The sequence below is a fragment of the Drosophila suzukii genome, chromosome 2L (genome assembly GCF_043229965.1).
Source record: "Drosophila suzukii chromosome 2L, CBGP_Dsuzu_IsoJpt1.0, whole genome shotgun sequence".
NCBI lineage: Eukaryota > Metazoa > Arthropoda > Insecta > Diptera > Drosophilidae > Drosophila > Drosophila suzukii.
Window position 1 is genome coordinate 23,725,605 of NC_092080.1, and position 19,365 is coordinate 23,744,969.

At 35.6% G+C, this 19,365-nt stretch overlaps 1 protein-coding gene and 1 long non-coding RNA gene across 2 annotated transcripts; both read right to left on the reverse strand.

The window, feature by feature from the left end:
* Positions 1-8,589: 8,589 nt before the first annotated feature.
* Positions 8,590-9,445, reverse strand: LOC139352522 (uncharacterized). Its single transcript, XR_011603742.1, has 3 exons — positions 9,314-9,445; positions 9,073-9,221; positions 8,590-9,019 (listed from the first exon to the last, which is right to left on the reverse strand). It is a non-coding gene; the product is annotated as an uncharacterized lncRNA (long non-coding RNA).
* A 3,021-nt stretch (positions 9,446-12,466) lies between these two features.
* Vm26Aa (Vitelline membrane 26Aa) lies at positions 12,467-13,117 on the reverse strand. Its single transcript, XM_017077193.4, has one exon. The coding sequence runs from the start codon at positions 13,040-13,042 to the stop codon at positions 12,608-12,610; it is 435 nt and encodes a 144-aa protein (XP_016932682.1). The 5' UTR covers positions 13,043-13,117; the 3' UTR covers positions 12,467-12,607.
* Positions 13,118-19,365: the final 6,248 nt, after the last annotated feature.

The window sequence follows — 19,365 nt, forward strand, 5'->3', positions numbered from 1 at the left end:
AGGCCAAAACGGCAAAGTATCTAAAAAAGCATCACGTAAAACTTTAATACAGTTTGATGATTCAGCTGTAAGAGCTTTTAACGAGCTCAAAGAAAATTTAATTGCACAAGTAGAACTAGTACAACCGGACTATAATAAAAAATTTACCCTAACAACTGACGCGTCTGACTTAGCAATTGGTGCGGTTCTTTCTCAGGAAGGAAAACCAATCACATTTATTTCAAAAACTCTAACCAAAACTGAACAATTATACGCGACAAATAAAAAGGAACTTTTAGCCATAGTATGGGCTTTTAAAAACCTTCGTAATTACTTATATGGGGTTAACAACATCGAGATCTATACCGATCACCAACCTCTTTCATTTTCCATTTCTCAAAAAAATCCAAATATCGAAATGAAAAGATGGTATTCTTTTATTGAAAGCTATTCACCCAAAATAATTTATAAGCCAGGAGCAACAAATGTTGTTGCGGACGCTTTATCAAGGATACAAATTAATAACTTAACGGAAAGTAATGAATCGGTCTCAGATCAAAATACTCAGCATTCAGCAGAGAGTAGTTTTGAGAATGTTATACAAGAAACCCGAAAACCCTTAAACCAATTTAAGCAACAATTGCTAATAGCAACGGGGAGGTATACAATACATGAGTCGATTAATGTATTCGGAAATACTAGACATATAATAGAGTATGATACTCCAGAAAATTTAATATCAATATTAAGAGAATATATTCCACCCAATATAACAATAGGAGTTCACTGTACTCTAGAAGATTTTTATAGAATTCAAAAAACACTTAAAGACAATTTTATAAATACATTTTTATACACTAAGACATTTGTCCAGGATGTCGAAGACGCTGAAGACAGATCCGTGATTATCACAGAAACTCATTGTAGAGCTCATAGAGGGCTTGATGAAAATTATAAGCAAATAACTAGACTCTATTATTGGCCTAATTTATACAAAAAGCTTAAGGAATTTATAAAGAATTGCACAATCTGCAATCAAAACAAATACAACAGACACCCAGTACAGATTCCTATCGGTCAAGCGCCTATTCCAGAAAGAGAAGGTGAAAATTTGCATCTTGACATATATTACGCCCAAAATCTTATATTCATTACTTGTATAGATTCCTATTCGAAATATTTGGTCGTAAAAGAAATCCCTAACAAACTAAATATAGAAAATAAAGTTTCAGAAATTTTACAACAATTTCCATTAGCCAAATCTTTGATGATAGATAACGAACCAAGTTTCTCTTCATCCCAATTCAAATCCTTTGCTCAAAGAAATGGGATATCTCTATTCTTTGCAGATCCTCGACATAGTACGTCCAACGGACAAATAGAAAGGGCACACTCTACTTTAACAGAAATTGCTCGCTGCATTAAAGATGAGCTTAATTTAGTTGATTATTCCGAAATTATTATTAAAGCACCACAGAAATATAATTTAACAATTCACTCAATAACCAACCAACGACCTTTTGACATACTATTTAATAAAATCAAACACGAAGATATGCCTAAATTATTGCAACAAGCTCAAGAGAAAATGTTGCATTCCCACAATAAAGATAGACAAAATAAGAATTATCACGTAGGAGAGGTAATCTACGAAAAAAAACATGGGGAAAGAAACAAGCTAAGTTCTAGATACAAAAAACAAGTAGTTAAGGAAAATCTCCCTAATAAAGTTATTATAAATAACAGGAACCGTACGATTCATAAAGATAATATAAAATAATTTGTTTCAAATTACAGATAATGATTTCAATAATGTACTTATTACTGCTGGTAGCTACAACCAAATCCGAAATTATGGATTACACGAACTATGATTTCCTTCTTTACAAGGATACCAAAGATGTTCTTATTTATGAATCATACGCAGATTTATTTCATATAACTAATATAAGTCTTTATAGAGATATAATTAATCTTGAAAAAGAATTTCTGAAGAGTCACGACAGCAACAATTTTCTTTGGGAAATATCCCACGATTTAAAAATTATCCAAATACTTATCTCCCAAATTATACCCAGTAGATCGAAAAGAGGCATTAATGAAATAGGCACTATTTGGAAATGGATAGCGGGAACACCAGATCATGATGATTTCATAACTGTTCAAAATAAAATCGATGATTTAATACAAAATAATAACGATCAATACGTTATTAATTCTAAAATATTTAAAGAGATAAAATCTTTATCTGAAGAATTCAAAACAGCCTTTAAAGATCAAGAAAATCCGCTTAGAAAATATCGTCTGCGTTTGCTTACTTACGATCTTATGAATTTAATGGACACAATTACACTCGCCAAAATCGATGTATTTAATACTAAAATTCTAAACAACGACGATATACAAGAAATTTATAAACACGAAAATAGACCTGTAGTTATAACAGACCTTTTAGATATATCTGAATTTAAAATCGCTTTGCATCAAGATCTTATTATAATTTACATAAAATACCCTATTATTACCGATCGCTGTGACGTTTACAATTCAAGATCCATTTCACATGATGATGGAAAATTATTAATTGATAATCACGTCGCAAAATGTAGAAATAAGTACTATGTAATGTCTAATTTTAAGACAGAAATATTTAACAATTATTGCACACTTAACCCAGAAGGTTCTTGTTTCACCAGATTACTAAATGGAGAAAAATCTTTTTGTAACAAAATCAGAGAAAAAAATAAAAAAGTAGATGTAATCCAAGATGGAGCCATTTTTGTAAATGGAGAAAATACAGTTAATGACACTCATTTAAATGGGTCATATTTAATTACTTTTAATGGCACCTCTATAATTAATAATATTTCCTACACCAATGTAGACAATAAGATATTGGAATACATCACAGCTCGAAAATATACAGATTTTTTAATATCCGAATATATTATATCTAATGATTCGGAACTCTCATTTGATAATATTAACGTACTAAATCCATTTATTCAAATTAAACAAACTCAAATACCAGTTACGTTAATATTAATCATATTAACATTAATATATTTAATTATTATGATTATAATCAAATTCAGAAAATTTTTAATATTCAAACCATGGCAAATTCGTATAGAAATCGAACCAGAAAGCAATATTTCCGATATTGAGATAAATAATACACCCGACAATGAAAATACCCTAGAAGAAAATATCATTGTCGAATTAACCAATCAATTACATTCAATATACCCAACAGTTCCAATGAATCGGGACGATTCAATTTAGAATGGGGGGAGTTATATGACACATTATTTAGGGGCTCTTACCCAATTTATAAACTACTTTGAGCCGAGAGCTAATTTCCAAAGAACTCTGACAGACCCGAGATAAATCCGTGGTCAGCTATTTCTGCCAAGCAGGCCTCCAAATCATTCCCACCCAGATCAATTTCACGCAGTCCGAATCAAACGGATGCTGTAAACATCCGAACCGATATTGTAAACAATCGGAGCCCCAAGCGAGCCCTGAGTCCGCTAACGTAAACAAAAGATCCCCAAAGCGAGTCCCGAGTCCGCTAACGTAAACAAAAAGATCCCCAAAGCGGTCCCTAAACTCCGCTAATGTAAACACCAATTTCCGGCCAAGATTGGACTTCGAATTTAATTGGCAAATTGCATCATCCTATTTTCCGACTCTCTTGAGTCATTCTCTTTATCAATTTTTGGGGATAAAATCTCTTAAGCCGAGGTTTGATTATTGATCATTGAACTAGAGAGCAGGCAGTCCGTTTTTGAGATCCGAATCGAGCAGAACAAATATTCGAGAATAAATACAAGAGCAGTGAATTAAATAAGTTCGACCTATTGTAAAATTGTAATAGTGAATAAGTGATTGTTAAAAATAAAAATAAATTTTTTTTAATCAATTCACTAGTGAGAAACTTAATTTCCACGCCGCTTTTGTACGAACACCGCCAAAGATCAAATTTCTTATTCTTTGGGCCGCGGCTAACCGCGTTCATCGAAATTCACTCGCTAAATCTGGTACTTTTTCTGGTATTTCCTTAGCTTATCTCAGTACCGCGCTGGAAAACAGACCCGACGAAAAGCGTTAGCCGCGTATTTGCCTCTCGTTCACTCTTATGGTTAGCTCGCGGTTTTCGTCGATATGAGTACTAGGCTAGCTAGGTGAGTAATTAAAAACTGCGTAGTACATGGCCAACTGCAAGCAATGTAGTTGACTGTATACGTCTCACGTGTGGCGACAAAATTTCATCTGTACATTTTTTATGTCATATCTACAACGAAGGAAAACATTAAAGCTGCTTCTCCTTAATAAAAACGAGAATCATCATGTGTGTGTCAGCACTTTAAAAATACGAGGACAAAGCAAAGGCCACCTGTGTTCAATGTGGGAAATCGTTAAAATCGGCGGGAAATACAAATAACCTAATGAACCACCTCAAACGGATTCATCCGAACTATAGTGTTTGTGAAATAGATAATCAGTCACCGAGGTTGGATAGTTACATGCAACGTAATGTAGAGTATCCGTCAGAGTCCCAACAAAAAAAGCATTTGACAAGTATGTAATGGTAATAATAGCACGGGTCCTTCAACCGTTTAGCATGATTGACGACAATGGATTCCGTGATAGAATGCCGAGCAGAACCTATATCAGGGACATAATGCTACCTAAGCTATACAATGAATTAAGAATGGATCTTGAATGTGAGCTCGATGGTATCCATTATGAAGCAATTACCACGGATGGATGGACTTCCCGTGCAAATGATGCCTAAATCACAGTAACTTGCCATTTTGTGAACAAAAAGCTTGAGCTAGTTTTAGCGGCCATGTCGACGGCAAGTCTTGTGACGCCCACTAATCACTCAGCTATGAATATCGCTGATGCTCGACAGGTGTTGAATGAGTGGGGTCTTCTACATAACGTTGTAACTATAGTTACAGATAGCGACGGTACTATGAAGAAGGCGTTCGAGCATCTGGAAATTAAACATTTTCCATCTTTTGCACATATGTACAATTAATTTGCTTGTTCAAGAAATTCTCAAAATGGAGATAATTTGACCTAGCTCGACTGCCATGGTGACAGACCCCCTAGGACTAATTCAGGAGTTATCAACAAGGTGCCTTTAAAATAATCAAAACAAGGAAGAACTCTATAGTCGAGTACCTCGACTATCAGATACCCGTTACTCAGCTAAAGGGACCAAAGGGAAATGGAGATATGCAAGCAGCAAATCGAGATTTAAATACGCCACCTACCGGCGGTAGACAGATTTAAGCGTTATGGGCGTTAGAGTGGGCGTGGCAAAATTTTTTTTGGATCAATCGATAGGTATTGACGAGACCAATACATTTCAGTTTTTTATCTAGCATGAAAACTGTGGCCGTCACAGGTTTGGGCGGTTTGTGGGCGTTAGAGTGGGCGTGGCAATTTTTTTTTCGGGTCACTCGATAGGTATTGATGAGAAGATTACATTTATGTTAAAGTTTTTATTCTAGCATCAAAACTGTAGGAGCCACAGTTTTGGGCGGTTTGTGGGCGTAAGAGTGGGCGTGGCACATTGCTGAAACAAACTTGCGCTGCGTAAGAAGCTCAGGAATCTGCACGCCAAATCTCAATAGCCTAGCTCCCATAGTTTCCGAGATCTCAGCGTTCATCCGGACGGACAGACAGACGGACAGTCGGACAGACGGACAGACGGACAGACGGACATGGCTAGATCGACTCGGCTAGTGATCCTGATCAAGAATATATATACTTTATGGGGTCGGAAACGCTTCCTTCTGCCTGTTACATACTTTCCGACGAATCTAGTATACCCGTTTACTCTACGAGTAACGGGTATAAAAATGTACAGACTAAAGAGGGACTTTCAATTGCATTGCTAGACACTGCAAAGAATCCGACACATTTTTCTGCGGATGAAAGCGATGTATTGGAAGAACTTCGTTTATTACATCGTCCGTTTGAAAAAGCGACTACTGTCGCTTTTCATTCCGATGGCTTGCGAAATGCAAATACAAGATTTGCTTACAAAAATCGCTTTAAAGCTGAGAAGCCATATTGGCGTTCGACACTTTGAGTGTTCGCATAAAAGAAAATTTTGGCCACAACGAAACATGCACCGTTCCTAGAATTGTCAAAATGTTAGACCCAAGATTAAAAAAGCAAGGATTTCAGATGACAAATAATGCTGATCTAGCATGTCGCGCTTTAGAAGACGACCTCCAAAATGTTTTAAGCAAAGTGGCCTGTTTGAAGTCGGGGATCGTAGATCAACTTGTTTATTAAAAAGAATTACAATAGCTTTAAAAAGTAATCCCATTAAAATGTAAAGTTATCCCATTCGATTGAATTTTTAGTTTTTTGTCTATGTTTAAATTTTTTGAATTATTATTACATGAATAAATGTTCTTTTTTTTGGTTTTAATACAAATTGCATTAAGATTTTTAAATTATATTTTATAATAGATAAAGGCCATTGTTAGCGCATTTTAGTCAAATGTGGCATTGAGCTATTTTTGCAGAAGAGACACGAAATTTTACACTAACATCTTGCACGGACAATGTACATTAGGAAAATCGAAAGTCACCACCCCAAAAATTTCGCTGTACATTCTGTTTTATGGTTGTTACTCATCTTGAAGTCTATTATCTTATTATCTTTCATCTCAATGTATGTCACAAGACGATCTTGCATTATCAGTTCACGTAGTGACGAACGCGCACCCCTTACCTCTTCAAGAGGTGTTTTTACTTGATTTTTTTTATTGACCTTTTGAAATTTCAGTTACCTGTTTTATACAAAAACATATATTGCTCGAAAAAATAGTATCCTAAGAATTGGAATAAAATATAGGAATATTTTCGATATTTGGTATAGTCAAACAGTAATTGACTAAGAGTTCTTGTTATCAAGTACATATATTCTTGATCAGTATAACTAGCCGAGTCAATCTAGCCATGTCCGTCTGTCCGTATGAACGCTGAGATCTCGGAAACTATTAGAGCTAGAGTGTTGGGCTTGGCATGCAGATTCTTGAGCATCCTGCGCAGCGCAAGTTTGTTTCAGTAGGGTACCATGCCAACTCTAACGCCCACAAACAGCTATAATACTAAAACCCGTCACCCACATTCTTTAAATTTTGTAAAATAGAAATGATTTTGTTGAATTTATTATCTATACCTGTCTACATGACAAAAAAGATGAAAATCTGTCCGATTAGCACTAAAAAGTTATAACCAAATTCTAATCAATATTTTGCAGTTCAATTGAGATTGCACCCCTCATTCAGCAAATAAGCTGTTTTTACCCCTACGCCACCAAGCCGCTAATGACGCTATAGACTAGTTGGCGCTGTAGAAGATGATTTTAGTGAAAAAGCAGAGTTGCTTTAAGCATATCTCCATCCCTCTCGCACTCCCTTAAGCTGAGTAACGAGTATGAACTAGTCGAGGTCATCGACTATAGCGTTTTCTCTTTTTTTATTATAAAATGTTTATCTCATATAGCCATAACGAATGCTAAATGTGTCGTTGTCAATTTATTATGTAATACTAGCTTTCCCGGACCGACTTTTTCTGCGCTTAAAAAACTTTTCTCAAAAGTGGTAGGAAAGATTTTAGCGCCATTTTTCTCCATATATTTATTATAAACAACCGAAACGTTAAACACTAAGTAAACCAATAACATTATGTCCGTCTTTCCCTCGTTATCTCTTCCCCCCTTTTCACCGTAATCTCGTTACCCTGTTGCGTTTTACCCGTTTTCACCAATGTCACCTTTGCAACATTACTCCTTTTTCCACTAGTAGAAAAAACATCGTAAATGTCACTATTTTTACCAAATGGTAAAAATGAACACTTTGCACAGTTAATTAAGTATACATATTCTTGATTAAGATCACTAGTTGAGTCGACCTAGCCATGTCCGTCTGTCCGTATGAGCGCTGAGATCTCGGAAACAAAAATTTTAGCTGAAATGTATTGTTCTTATCAATACCTATCGATTGACCCAAAAAAAGGTTTGCCACGCCCACCCTAGCGCCCACAAACCGCCCAACCCTGTGACGCCCACTATTTTCATTTTCATAGATAACAAATTTTAACTGATATGTATTGGTCTCGTCAATACCTATCGATTGATCCAAAAAAAAATTTGCCACGCGTACTCTAAAGCCCATAACGCTGGTGGCGCATTTGAGTCCCGCTTTGCTGCTTGCATTTCTCCATTTCCCTTTGGTCCCTTTAGCTGAGTAACGGGTATCTGATAGTAAAGGTACTCGTCTATAGCGTTCTTCCTTGTTTTTGAATAAACTCATAGTAAATTCAACAATTTTGTTATTTCGATCAAACATGTTAAAATAATAAAAAAAAATTAATTTAAATATGTTGCATAGTAAAATGTATTATATTTTCATATTTCTTTTTAATATTTTCATAATTAATTCCAGTAAATTGAATATTTAATTTAAATTGTTTTTATAAATAACATGATTATAGCCCGCCTTAAAACTCAGCATATTTTTGTTTGGATCAAATAATACTCATATTTTAAGCGAACAGAGATGAATTTTAATTTAAATACATATTTTATTTGTATAAAGGAATTGTACATTATGGTTGATCTAAAAATAACGTACTTCCAGTTCAACTTTCCTGCTGGGTGTTTCTGGATTAGGTTCCGGGGCCTGTAGTACACGTCCTAGAAGAAATTAAGTAAAGCTTGAAATACAGAATTTGAAACTAGAAGAAGAACAGATTTGTTTAGCCTTAAAAGAGTTCAAATACATTGATAGCATTAAGTTTTAGTAACGCGTGATGGAATGTTTCTGATTTGGGGTCGAAATCTACAGACAAAATCCTTTCAAATTTTGTTTGTGTTCTATCTTGGACCAGTGTAGTTACCAAAAGTGTTAGGTTAGTAAATAAATTTTTTGAATTGTTACCAATTTTGGTTTCGCAGCACAAGAAATGGAGTTCTCTTGATCCTCTTCCTCATCAGAGTCTTCTATAAAAAAACTTTTTGTTATACAATTACAAAATTTGTTTTACTGTACATACCTGTGATTTTTGCCAGATAACTTGGATCGAAATTCCGCTCGTATACCAGACTTTTCAATGGCATCTCTTACAATCATACATACATATATGTATATGTTATCCGCTGTCCAATTTTAAAGTTGAATTATTACGAAATTAGAACGCGCACACTAAAAAAAGAAAAACAAAAACGAAAAGTGCGACACAAAAAAGCGTGGACATGCGTTAATATTAAGTAAATATAAAGTATTGTTTTACTAACCTTTTCGCTTCTCTACTTTTTCACTTTTCAATTAAACGTAAATGAAATTATGCAATTTTTGTATTAATCACTATCCGTTCAGCAGAACCGCTTATTTCGAAATGATCTTGGGATTATGTACAAAGCGTAGTGTCAAAATATTTGGTACATATGTACATAGGTACATATGCATGTGTGCATAAAACAACGGACAAATTCTGTCGCGTGCCGTTACGTTACAATAGAGGTCAAAGTGATAGGGAAGAAAATGGGAAAATATTTACAAATAATTCCTGAAGTTTAATAAGCATGTACAAAGTACATGTAATATTTAGTAATATTTATTTCCTTCGAAGTTACCTATTTTGTGAAGAAGAATTTTTCTCCTTTGTTGCCCTTTAAAATTGTTTATGTATATACAATGTACATTGTAAATATGAACATATGTTTTAACTTATTGTCAAAGCATGGGAACACCAATAATATTAATGTTCTTATGTACATACATACATACATATTTTCTTGACCACTAATGTACAAATGCGAATGGAAGAAGACGCGCTTTCGTTAGCCGCTTTGCTTACACTAGTCGGCAAAAGTATTTTGACAAAACAAATGGTAAATATACTCATAATTTGAACTTACTTCTTGTAAGCTTTGGCACCATTGGAAAAGTAATTTAAGTGCCGTTTGAATGATACAATACATTTCTTAACCCATTCAGTACTTATTGAAAAGGACAAATTTGTGTAAACATCTACTTTTTAAACTTTTTTCCTCGACTTGAAAACTTAAATTTTTTGAAGCAAAAAGTTTCTTCAAACAAAAATAACAGTAACTGCAAAGAGAATTTTTCAAAAATAATTTTGCTTATATTTTTTTTGATTTTTTAAAGGTGACAATGTCGGAAAAAATTTGTATGAAAAAATTAAAAATAAGGCTCAAATTCATGTTTCTAAACATTTTTGTTTGAAGAAACTTTTTACATCAAAAAATTTAAGTTTTCATGTCGAGGGAAAAAGTTTAAAAAGTAGATTTAAAAGTAGGTTTACACAAATTCGTCCACTTCAATAAATACTGAGTGACATTTAAATTACCCTTCCATTGATGCCAAAGTTTACAAGAAGTAAGTTCAAATTATGAGTATATTTAACTTTTGTTTTGTCAAAATACTTATGCCGACCAGTGTATCTACATATGTACTATGTACATTGTAAATATATGGATAAATATATACCCACGTATGCACATTTTTCCTGTGGCTAAGCATGTTTTGTATTTTAAACAGTAAATCACAACGTCAAATATTATAATATTTGTCAAGGAAAGAGAAAGAGGCAGCCCATGGTTGGGCAGCCGTAACTAAAACCCTAATCTTGAAATAGAAAAGCTGTTGTTATTTTGCAAATTATTAAAATTAAAATCATGTTGCTCAATAGATGTAATTTGATCTCTATCGTAGAATTATGTGGTCTAGTTAATATTTTAAGAACGTTCTAAGGAGTAAACAAAATCAATTAAAAAAATATTTGATTTCACTACGCGTTTTTCTACCACTGGATCTCTTTGCACAGATGTCCTGGGCTCGTTTTTTGCTTATTAGCAAATCGTCGTTATTAAAACAATTATATTATAATTGATGGAGACAGGTCTGAACATATGTTTGAAGAAACATTCGAAATGCACTTTTTAGCCACATAAATTTGTTTGTAAGTTAAAATAAATTTTTTTGTTTTAAGAATAACATTTCCATGTTTAAAAATGTAAAATGTTCTGTTAATAAAAAGTAAAATTCGTTGCCGTTTGTAAAAAAAACACCCACAAATTCTCGCTTCTAAATTATGTGGCAATGTCAATCGCAAGAAGTAAACAAATCCACCTTGCCCTTGACAGGTTGTTCCTTTATTAAGCGGCAATAAAAATTAGTTTTCCTAATTTATTTTGTCTACTGGCGTTTGTGAAATACTGAAAGCAATGAAGCCGGACGTTCAAAATATTACATTTAAACAACAAAAATAAATTTAATATTTTTGTCCGTCAGCTGAGAACAAATAAATGCAGGCATTAGATTTCACGCATTCAAGAATCATCAAACTTTTCTTAACAGGTTTCTTCTCTTAGCGGCAATACAATTAAGTTTTCGTAGTTTCTTTTAACGATTATAATTTATGAAGTGCTTAAAGCAAAAAGCCAGACGTACGCCTTTTTTGCCTGTCTGGCATTTAATGAATGAATTCGGCTGAGTCGCATAAACACGGCCAATTTTTTTACGCTTCCAAGATGTGCAACCTAGTAATTTTTCGGATTTTTTAAACGATTATCCTAAACCTATTTACACATGACTACAAACATACACACACATAATATAAGCAAAATAAAAATTAATGAAAAATCCAAACATACGTTTATTTGCTTACATTGCAAAAAGTAAAGTTTTTGAATTTGTTTGCTTTATCAATACAAACTGGAACTTGGTCGAAAATGCTAGCCGTAAACTTAAAAAATAACTTTAAAACATTTCGACTTCTCTTACAGGTTTTATAATCATTTTCGTTGTTCTGTGCCATTGCTAACGTTAATTGAGGCCCTGTTTTTGTTCTTCGTCTTCAAAAAACTTTAAAAGAAAACATACAAATATTTTTTAATGTAACTGCCCCTCCCCTTCCCTTTCAGCCCTACCCCTCGACTTTTTTACCTACCGGCGAAAGACGAAGGCAAATCCACCTCGTGTTTCTTTGTAACAGCTCTATCTCTTCAAGCAAATCTTTTATAGTACTTAAAAGCACGTTAGAGATTTGAAAAAAAAACTTGAACATGTGGGTCATAGCTATAGCCGTGTTATTTTTATCTACATTTCTGTAAAAAAAACCGCTATTATATAACTATTTTAGGCGTAATAAGGCATTTAAAATTATTTATTTTGCTCATTCTATCTTTTTTTGGAGCTGTTTGAAGACACTGTGCGGACACATCGAATCTTAGTGGGTGTCTAGGCCCAATTTAGCTGCGTATCCCCATAATCATGGCTCTATCAAAATATAGATATTCAGAGACTCTCAAATACCAGTAGGCGGAAAAGAGCCTTATTAAAAAATAATTCTGCGTTTTACTATGTGGGGCTCAAAAGTGAAAACTCACTTCTCCAAACCTTTTTAACTTTTAAGTACACAACAATTGTTCAAGATCTATGCGGTTTTGTGATTTATTGCAATTCATATTTTTGGGTTAATTTTTTAAAATCCATTAAAGTTTATGTTTCTCAGCAATAGATTTCGTAGAACGTGGTCTGGGATCGCGGATGAAATCAGTTGTCACTTAGTACTGGTATCCGTAGGACTGCGGCACGTAAGAGGCGCTGAAAAGCTGCTGCTGGTGCTGGGGAACTCCATAGTTAGGAGCGACGTAGGAGGCCACCGGAGAAGAGTAGGCACCGGCGGATCCGTAGCTGGGGGCTGGAGCACTGCACGGCACCGGGGCGAGATTGGGCTGGCAGCTGAACAGGTAGTTCTTGGGGCAGGGAGGGGCTGGGATGCTGGAGCCTCCATAGCCACCGGAGCTTCCGCCGTAGGCGGACTTACGAAGACGGGTCAGGTCACCGAATCCCTGACCGGCGACTCCCTCCAGCTCGCCGTCCTGGGAAGTCAGGGATACCGTGGAGCCAGACTGTCCGGTGGCCGAAGCCACGTTGGTGGGCAGAGCCAAAGCGGCTGCGGCGAAGGCGACCAGAGCGATGCACACGAAGGATTTCATCTTGATTGATTGGTTGTTGTGAGAAGGTGGATAGGAGCTGGTTTGGCTGCTTGAACTGCGACTGATGCCAATTCCATACAGTGGCGTAGTTTATATAGCTACCCAATCTGCACGGTGTGCACTAAGTTCGGCCCTTAACGACTTATTCTTCGCTTTTTCCCCGATTAATTTTCTGCTCCATCAGCTCATTGCATAAATGTATACCTCTGAATCCAGTAGCACAACATCGCCAGCTTTTTGGGGTCATCACTAGGCAGAAGAACGATTAGGTCGGCAAAAATATGATAAAAATGTAGTGCAATGCACTTTAAAAGTGGTGGGAGTCAGTGCTGCCAGCAGTCAGCTTAAAAAATTGACCGCATATTCGTGACACGTTGGACGTGGAATGACCCACATGCGTTCTTTAACGCATGAAAGAAAATGTTGTTCGTGGCCTTGAACCCAGGAAATGCCATGCTGCAAAGATGTGTATCTTCTCAATCTCCTAAGTTGCCCTTTACATTTTTTCAGTAATATTTGAATAATTTAAAAGATCGAATTCAGTGTGAATTTTGATTTAACGTGTCTTACTAAAATTTAGATTGCTGTCCAAAAACATTGTTTCGCTAACCATAATAGAATGGTTCCAAATAGTGCTTCCGTTCTATATATTTTTCTTCTATATATATTTCTTATTCTATAAGCAGAGCTCCCAATATATGCTCAATCTTTTTCTCAGTCGCAGCTTAAAACAGGCAAAAAACAAGAAAAAAAAGTTAGCTTCGGCAAGCCGAAGCTTATATACCCTTGCAGCTGTAATTATTAAATTTAAAAACACAAAAAATGATATTCCCAATAGTATAAGATAATATGTCAAAAAACACCGAAGCTATAATTTGTTTCATATTATTTTCCTACCAATTTTCCGATCGTTGCTATGGCAGCTATATGATATAGTCGTCCGATTTTGATAAAATTAAATTCGAAATTCAGAACTAATTAAAAAAATGTAATTTCCAAGCGTTGGAGGTTATATGTTGAAAAACACTAAAGATATAATTTTTTTTAATTTTTTCCGGCTGGTTCCGACTTATATACTACCTGCAAAAGATATATGACTTTTGGGAAAGTTTCAGCCCGATAGCTTTAAAACTGAAAGATTAGTTTGCGTAGAAACGGACGGACAGACGGACAGACGAACATGGCTAGATCGACTCGTCATGCTGATCAAGAGTATATATACTTTATGGGGTCGGAAACGTCTCCTTCACTGCGTTGCAAACTTCTGACTGAAATCAATATACCCTCTGCAAGGGTATAATAATAGATGAGAAACACAAGATACAAGGCAGCAGTTCAGTAAGTGATCAAAACGTTTTTTGTTTTTTAATTAATTAATTAATTTTGACCCAGATGAACCCATGTCATCTGGTTCCGAAATACAAGACGCCAATCAGGATCACACAACAAAAAGAAAGGCCAAAATCCTACCTCTAAACATCTCAAATAAAACGAAAAGACTGCTGAAAAACGATCAAAACTCTGTCACGACTAAAGCAAAACTTAAAGCCATTTCCTCTTCTAATACAAATCCAACACCAAGCCAAATCTAAAAATGACTCTAAAGATCCTCCAATGGAATATAAATGGTTACCTTAACAACTACAACGAACTGCTAATTCTACTAAAGCACCTTAATCCCAAAATCGTCTCCCTCCAGGAGACCCACATCACTTATTACCAAAACTTACCTATCCCAGTTAACTTTAAATTTCACTACACATCCTACATCCCACCGAACAGAATATTTACCGAAGCAGACCTGGAATCAATATATATACTTTATATGGTCGGAAACGTCTCCTTCACTGCGTTGCAAACTTCGGACTGAAATCAATATACCCTCTGCAAGGGTATAATAATAGATGAGAAACACAAGATAGTGTTCCAAAGTAAAAGTTTGGACCGTGGTCAAGGCAGCAGTTCAGTAAGTGATCAAAACGTTTTTTGTTTTTTAATTAATTAATTAATTTTGACCCAGATGAACCCATGTCATCTGGTTCCGAAATACAAGACGCCAATCAGGATCACACAACAAAAAGAAAAGCCAAAATCCTACCTCTTAACATCTCAAATAAAACGAAAAGACTGCTTAAAACTTAAAGCCATTTCCTCTTCTAATACAAATCCAACACCAAGCCAAATCTAAAAATGACTCTAAAGATCCTCCAATGGAATATAAATGGTTACCTTAACAACTACAACGAACTGCTAATTCTACTAAAGCACCTTAATCCCAAAATCGTCTCCCTCCAGGAGACCCACATCACTTATTACCAAAACTTACCTATCCCAGTTAACTTTAAATTTCACTTCACATCCTCGCACAGTCCAGATGGCGGTGCAGCAATTTCGATACACAAATCAATAATTCCACTTCAAAACTCATTCGACACCATTGCACTGGAAATTAAGTCTTTCAAAAAACTCAATATCGTTTCTTCCTACATCCCACCGAACAGAATATTTACCGAAGCAGACCTGGAATCAATAGTCCCTATAGGAAACTCTCTAACATTATTTACAGGCGACTTCAATAGCTGGAATAGTTACTGGGGTTCTCCCACAACTAACCGTAGGGGACGAATAGGGCTTCATCGTTCTAAACAACGGCTTGCTAAAAATATATGAAAATGATTTCCTCGTAACTGCAATCGCATACTCTTTAGCTTGCCCAGCGCTATAGCAAAGAAACTGACGTTATGCATAACAACTTGCACCAAATTCTTACGTTCCCCAACACTGAAAATTTAAAATAACGTTTAACGGCCGCTGCTCCCGAATAATGAACTTGGGTATATACGTTTAAAAATCTGTTAAAAATCGATTTACCAACGGATTGTCGTGATCTATGGCGCATATTCTCCGTTATGGTTCAGCCATCAAGAAAAAAACATAAAACTAATTTCGGTTTTTACGCGTGTATTTTTAAAGAAGCCATTTATGCCAGCGTTTTTGATTTTTTTCCAAATTTTTCAACTTTGACGAAGTGTAGCTTTTGAACTAATGAATGGAACTTAATGATGTGTATAAGAAAGTTAAAGGGCATTCTATTACCTGTAAAATGAGTCCTTAATGACCGAATTCGGTTTATCGCAACTCGAGTTAGAAAATAAAAAAGTGCTAAAAACGTTTTTTACACTTTAAAAAAAATTGGTACCATAGAAAAAATTTTAAGTGCCCTTTTCTTAATCAGGGAGATGTATCTTACCGGAAAACAAAGGTTTCCTGAAAGGCGTATTTCATCAATTTTCTTTTGTAAACTGGTGTAATCTAATTAACTACAAAAAACTGAACGCCCAATACAGAAGAGAAACAAGATCGAGAAAAGCAGACAGCCTCTTTAAGCTCATATCCAAAATCACGCCACAATCCAAGCCGGAAACAATTTGGAACAAAATATGACAGCTTTGCGGACTCCACAAAGCCACAAATATCCATGCTATTAAAGACAACCATAGTAATAATCTCCTTACTTGCCCGGAACAAATTGCCGACACATTTGCAAAATTTTGGTCTCTTCGCTCAGAGGACACACAATTTTCCACAAGCTTCATCGAAGAAAAACAAAAATTACTCACACTCAACCAAGGAAACACCACACACATAACAGCACTGTTTATGGAACAAGATATAAACTTTCTAGAATTCTCAACCGCCCTGAACAGCCTAAAAGGTCAAACACCAGGACAGGACAAAATAAATTATCCAATGATCCAACACGTCGCAAACCCGGTCAAAATGAGAATCATAAATTTCTTCAATAGCATCCTAAAGTCACACATTCCACAGACCTACATAATCTAGCATAATTATCCCAATACACAAACCAGGTACGGACAAAACTTTAACAGAATCCTACAGACCTATTTCCCTTAATCCCTGCTTGTCAAAAACATTAGATACAATAATATCGAAACGGCTATGGTGGTTTGCAACATCCAACAAACTACTAAATAGCCGACAACTCGGATTTAAAAAAGGGAAATCTGCTATGGACTGTCTGCTTTACGCAGACGCTCTTATCAACAGAGCCCTCAACGAAAAGAGACACCTCTCAATCATATCCCTAGACTTTGCCAAAGCCTTTGAAAAAATAGGGCTACACACAATCATTAACCAACTCTCGGCATGGGGCTGTGGTCCAATTATAACCACCTACGTGTCACATTTTATGTCTAATAGGAAAATCCGAGTTAGAGCCAACAATAGCACGTCAACGGTACAACCATTACACAACGGCATACCGCAAGGATCCCCACTCTCGGTTATACTTTTTCTTATCGCATTCAACAGCCTCTCCGATAATTTAGACAATCACAAAAACCTTTCCCACACAGCATACGACGATGACTTTAACATATTTATCAATTTAAAACGAGACAAAAATGTGTCAACCAACTTAAACAATCTATTTAACGAAATTAACGCTTGGTACCAAAAATCAGGAGCAATGGAGAACGACCATCAAAACGGTTACGGAACTGTCGTTATTAGGACTACATTTTGACCACAGATATAAATTTAAGCCCCACATTAAGAAACTACAAAAATCAATAGACAAGTCACTAAACATAATAAAATGCTTATCCAGCGGAAAATACAATAGCCACCCACATACCTTAATCGAAATCGTAAAAAGCCTATGCATTTCCAAGATAGATTATAGATAAGAAATCTATTCTAAAACCAATCAGAACCCTACTAAATTCCGCACTACGAACATCATTAGGAGCCTTTTGCTCTACGCCAACAAATAACCTCTACCTTGAAGCAAACATCCAATCAATAGAAAATAGAACCGAATACCTAAAAGCAAAATCAATCCACACTATCCTTCAGGCCAAAGACACCCCGCTTAACCAAATCATACAGCGGATCTCCATTAACAAAAATAAAAAATACAGAAACTCTACCATCAACCAATGCATTAATAGCTGCCAACACCTCGATATCCCAACCCAAGCTCCTCACAAGCCCTAATCAATAAAACCACCCTGGCTTATGGACACAAGCTTAATAGACATCCAATTAAGCTGTGCCAAAAAATCGACTACCAACAAAGATATTTACCTGAAAAAGTTCCTGGACATCAAACACAACCTTTTAAAGAAGAAATTTTCCTTATTATATACCGATGGCACCAAAAACAAAGAAATAATAGGTGTAGCAGTTACCACAGAAGAAGAAATTGTCAAGCAAGCTGTCCTACCAACTTACTCCTCAGTATACACAGCAGAGGCAATCGCGATTCTGGAAGCTGTTAGAATAGCCGAGAAGAAAAGAGGTAAAACCTGCATTTGCTCCGATTCACTGTCAACCTTAGAAGCTATCCTTAATTGTAACAACATGTCATTTTACACTACATCAAACACTACATAAAGCTCGCCCCAAAAATCATGTTGCTATGGGTCCCTAGTCACATTGGGATCAAAGGAAATGAATGCGCCGACACAGCAGCGAAAGATGCAACAAGATCACTCCTTATTTCCATCCCAAATCTAAACCTCACGGACATGAACAAACTGTTAAAAACGAATATACTTAAAAATAATACAAACCTACAATAGAAAGCATCTCCTTGGTACCAAGCCATTACCCCAGAGATGATAAGCATCAACGAATACGTCAAAAACGCACAACTTTGCAGCTTGCCAAGGAAAGAAATTATTTAAATCATCAGGCTTCGACTAGGACACACAAAACTGACACACGAATACCGATTTTCCCAGCCAATAAACAGCTAATGCCGATTCTGCACCACAGACGCCACGACTGCACCGCATTTCAAACACATAGACCTAGTAACTCAAATATAAAACTATCTGATCTCCTAATTAACCCTTCATATGAAAATCTTCAGCAAATCCTCAACTTTCTCAAATCAGCTAACCTACTTCAACTCATTTAAATTGTTAATCTCCTCTTCCCATTCATATGTATATTTCTAGTTATTAAGTAAACATGTAATTACAATTTAGTCCGGCCGAAAGTCTTAGCAACTATGTCCGATTCCTCCCTGTACCTTAAGTTTTAAACTTTTGGCAACAGAGTACAATAAAATAAAAAAACACTTAACGAGGTAAAGTGTTGTGACGATCGCAAAATATTATATGATAGCATTCGGAAATAAAGTTCGAAGGCTTTTTTAAGAAATTTCTGCCGGAGATTATAAATTTAAAAACATTTATAAGCTTTAAAACATCTTAAAGTCGTATTAAAATTGTCGGATTTTACGGCAAAACACACTATTAACTGCCTACGACTTAAGACCTATTTAGAAG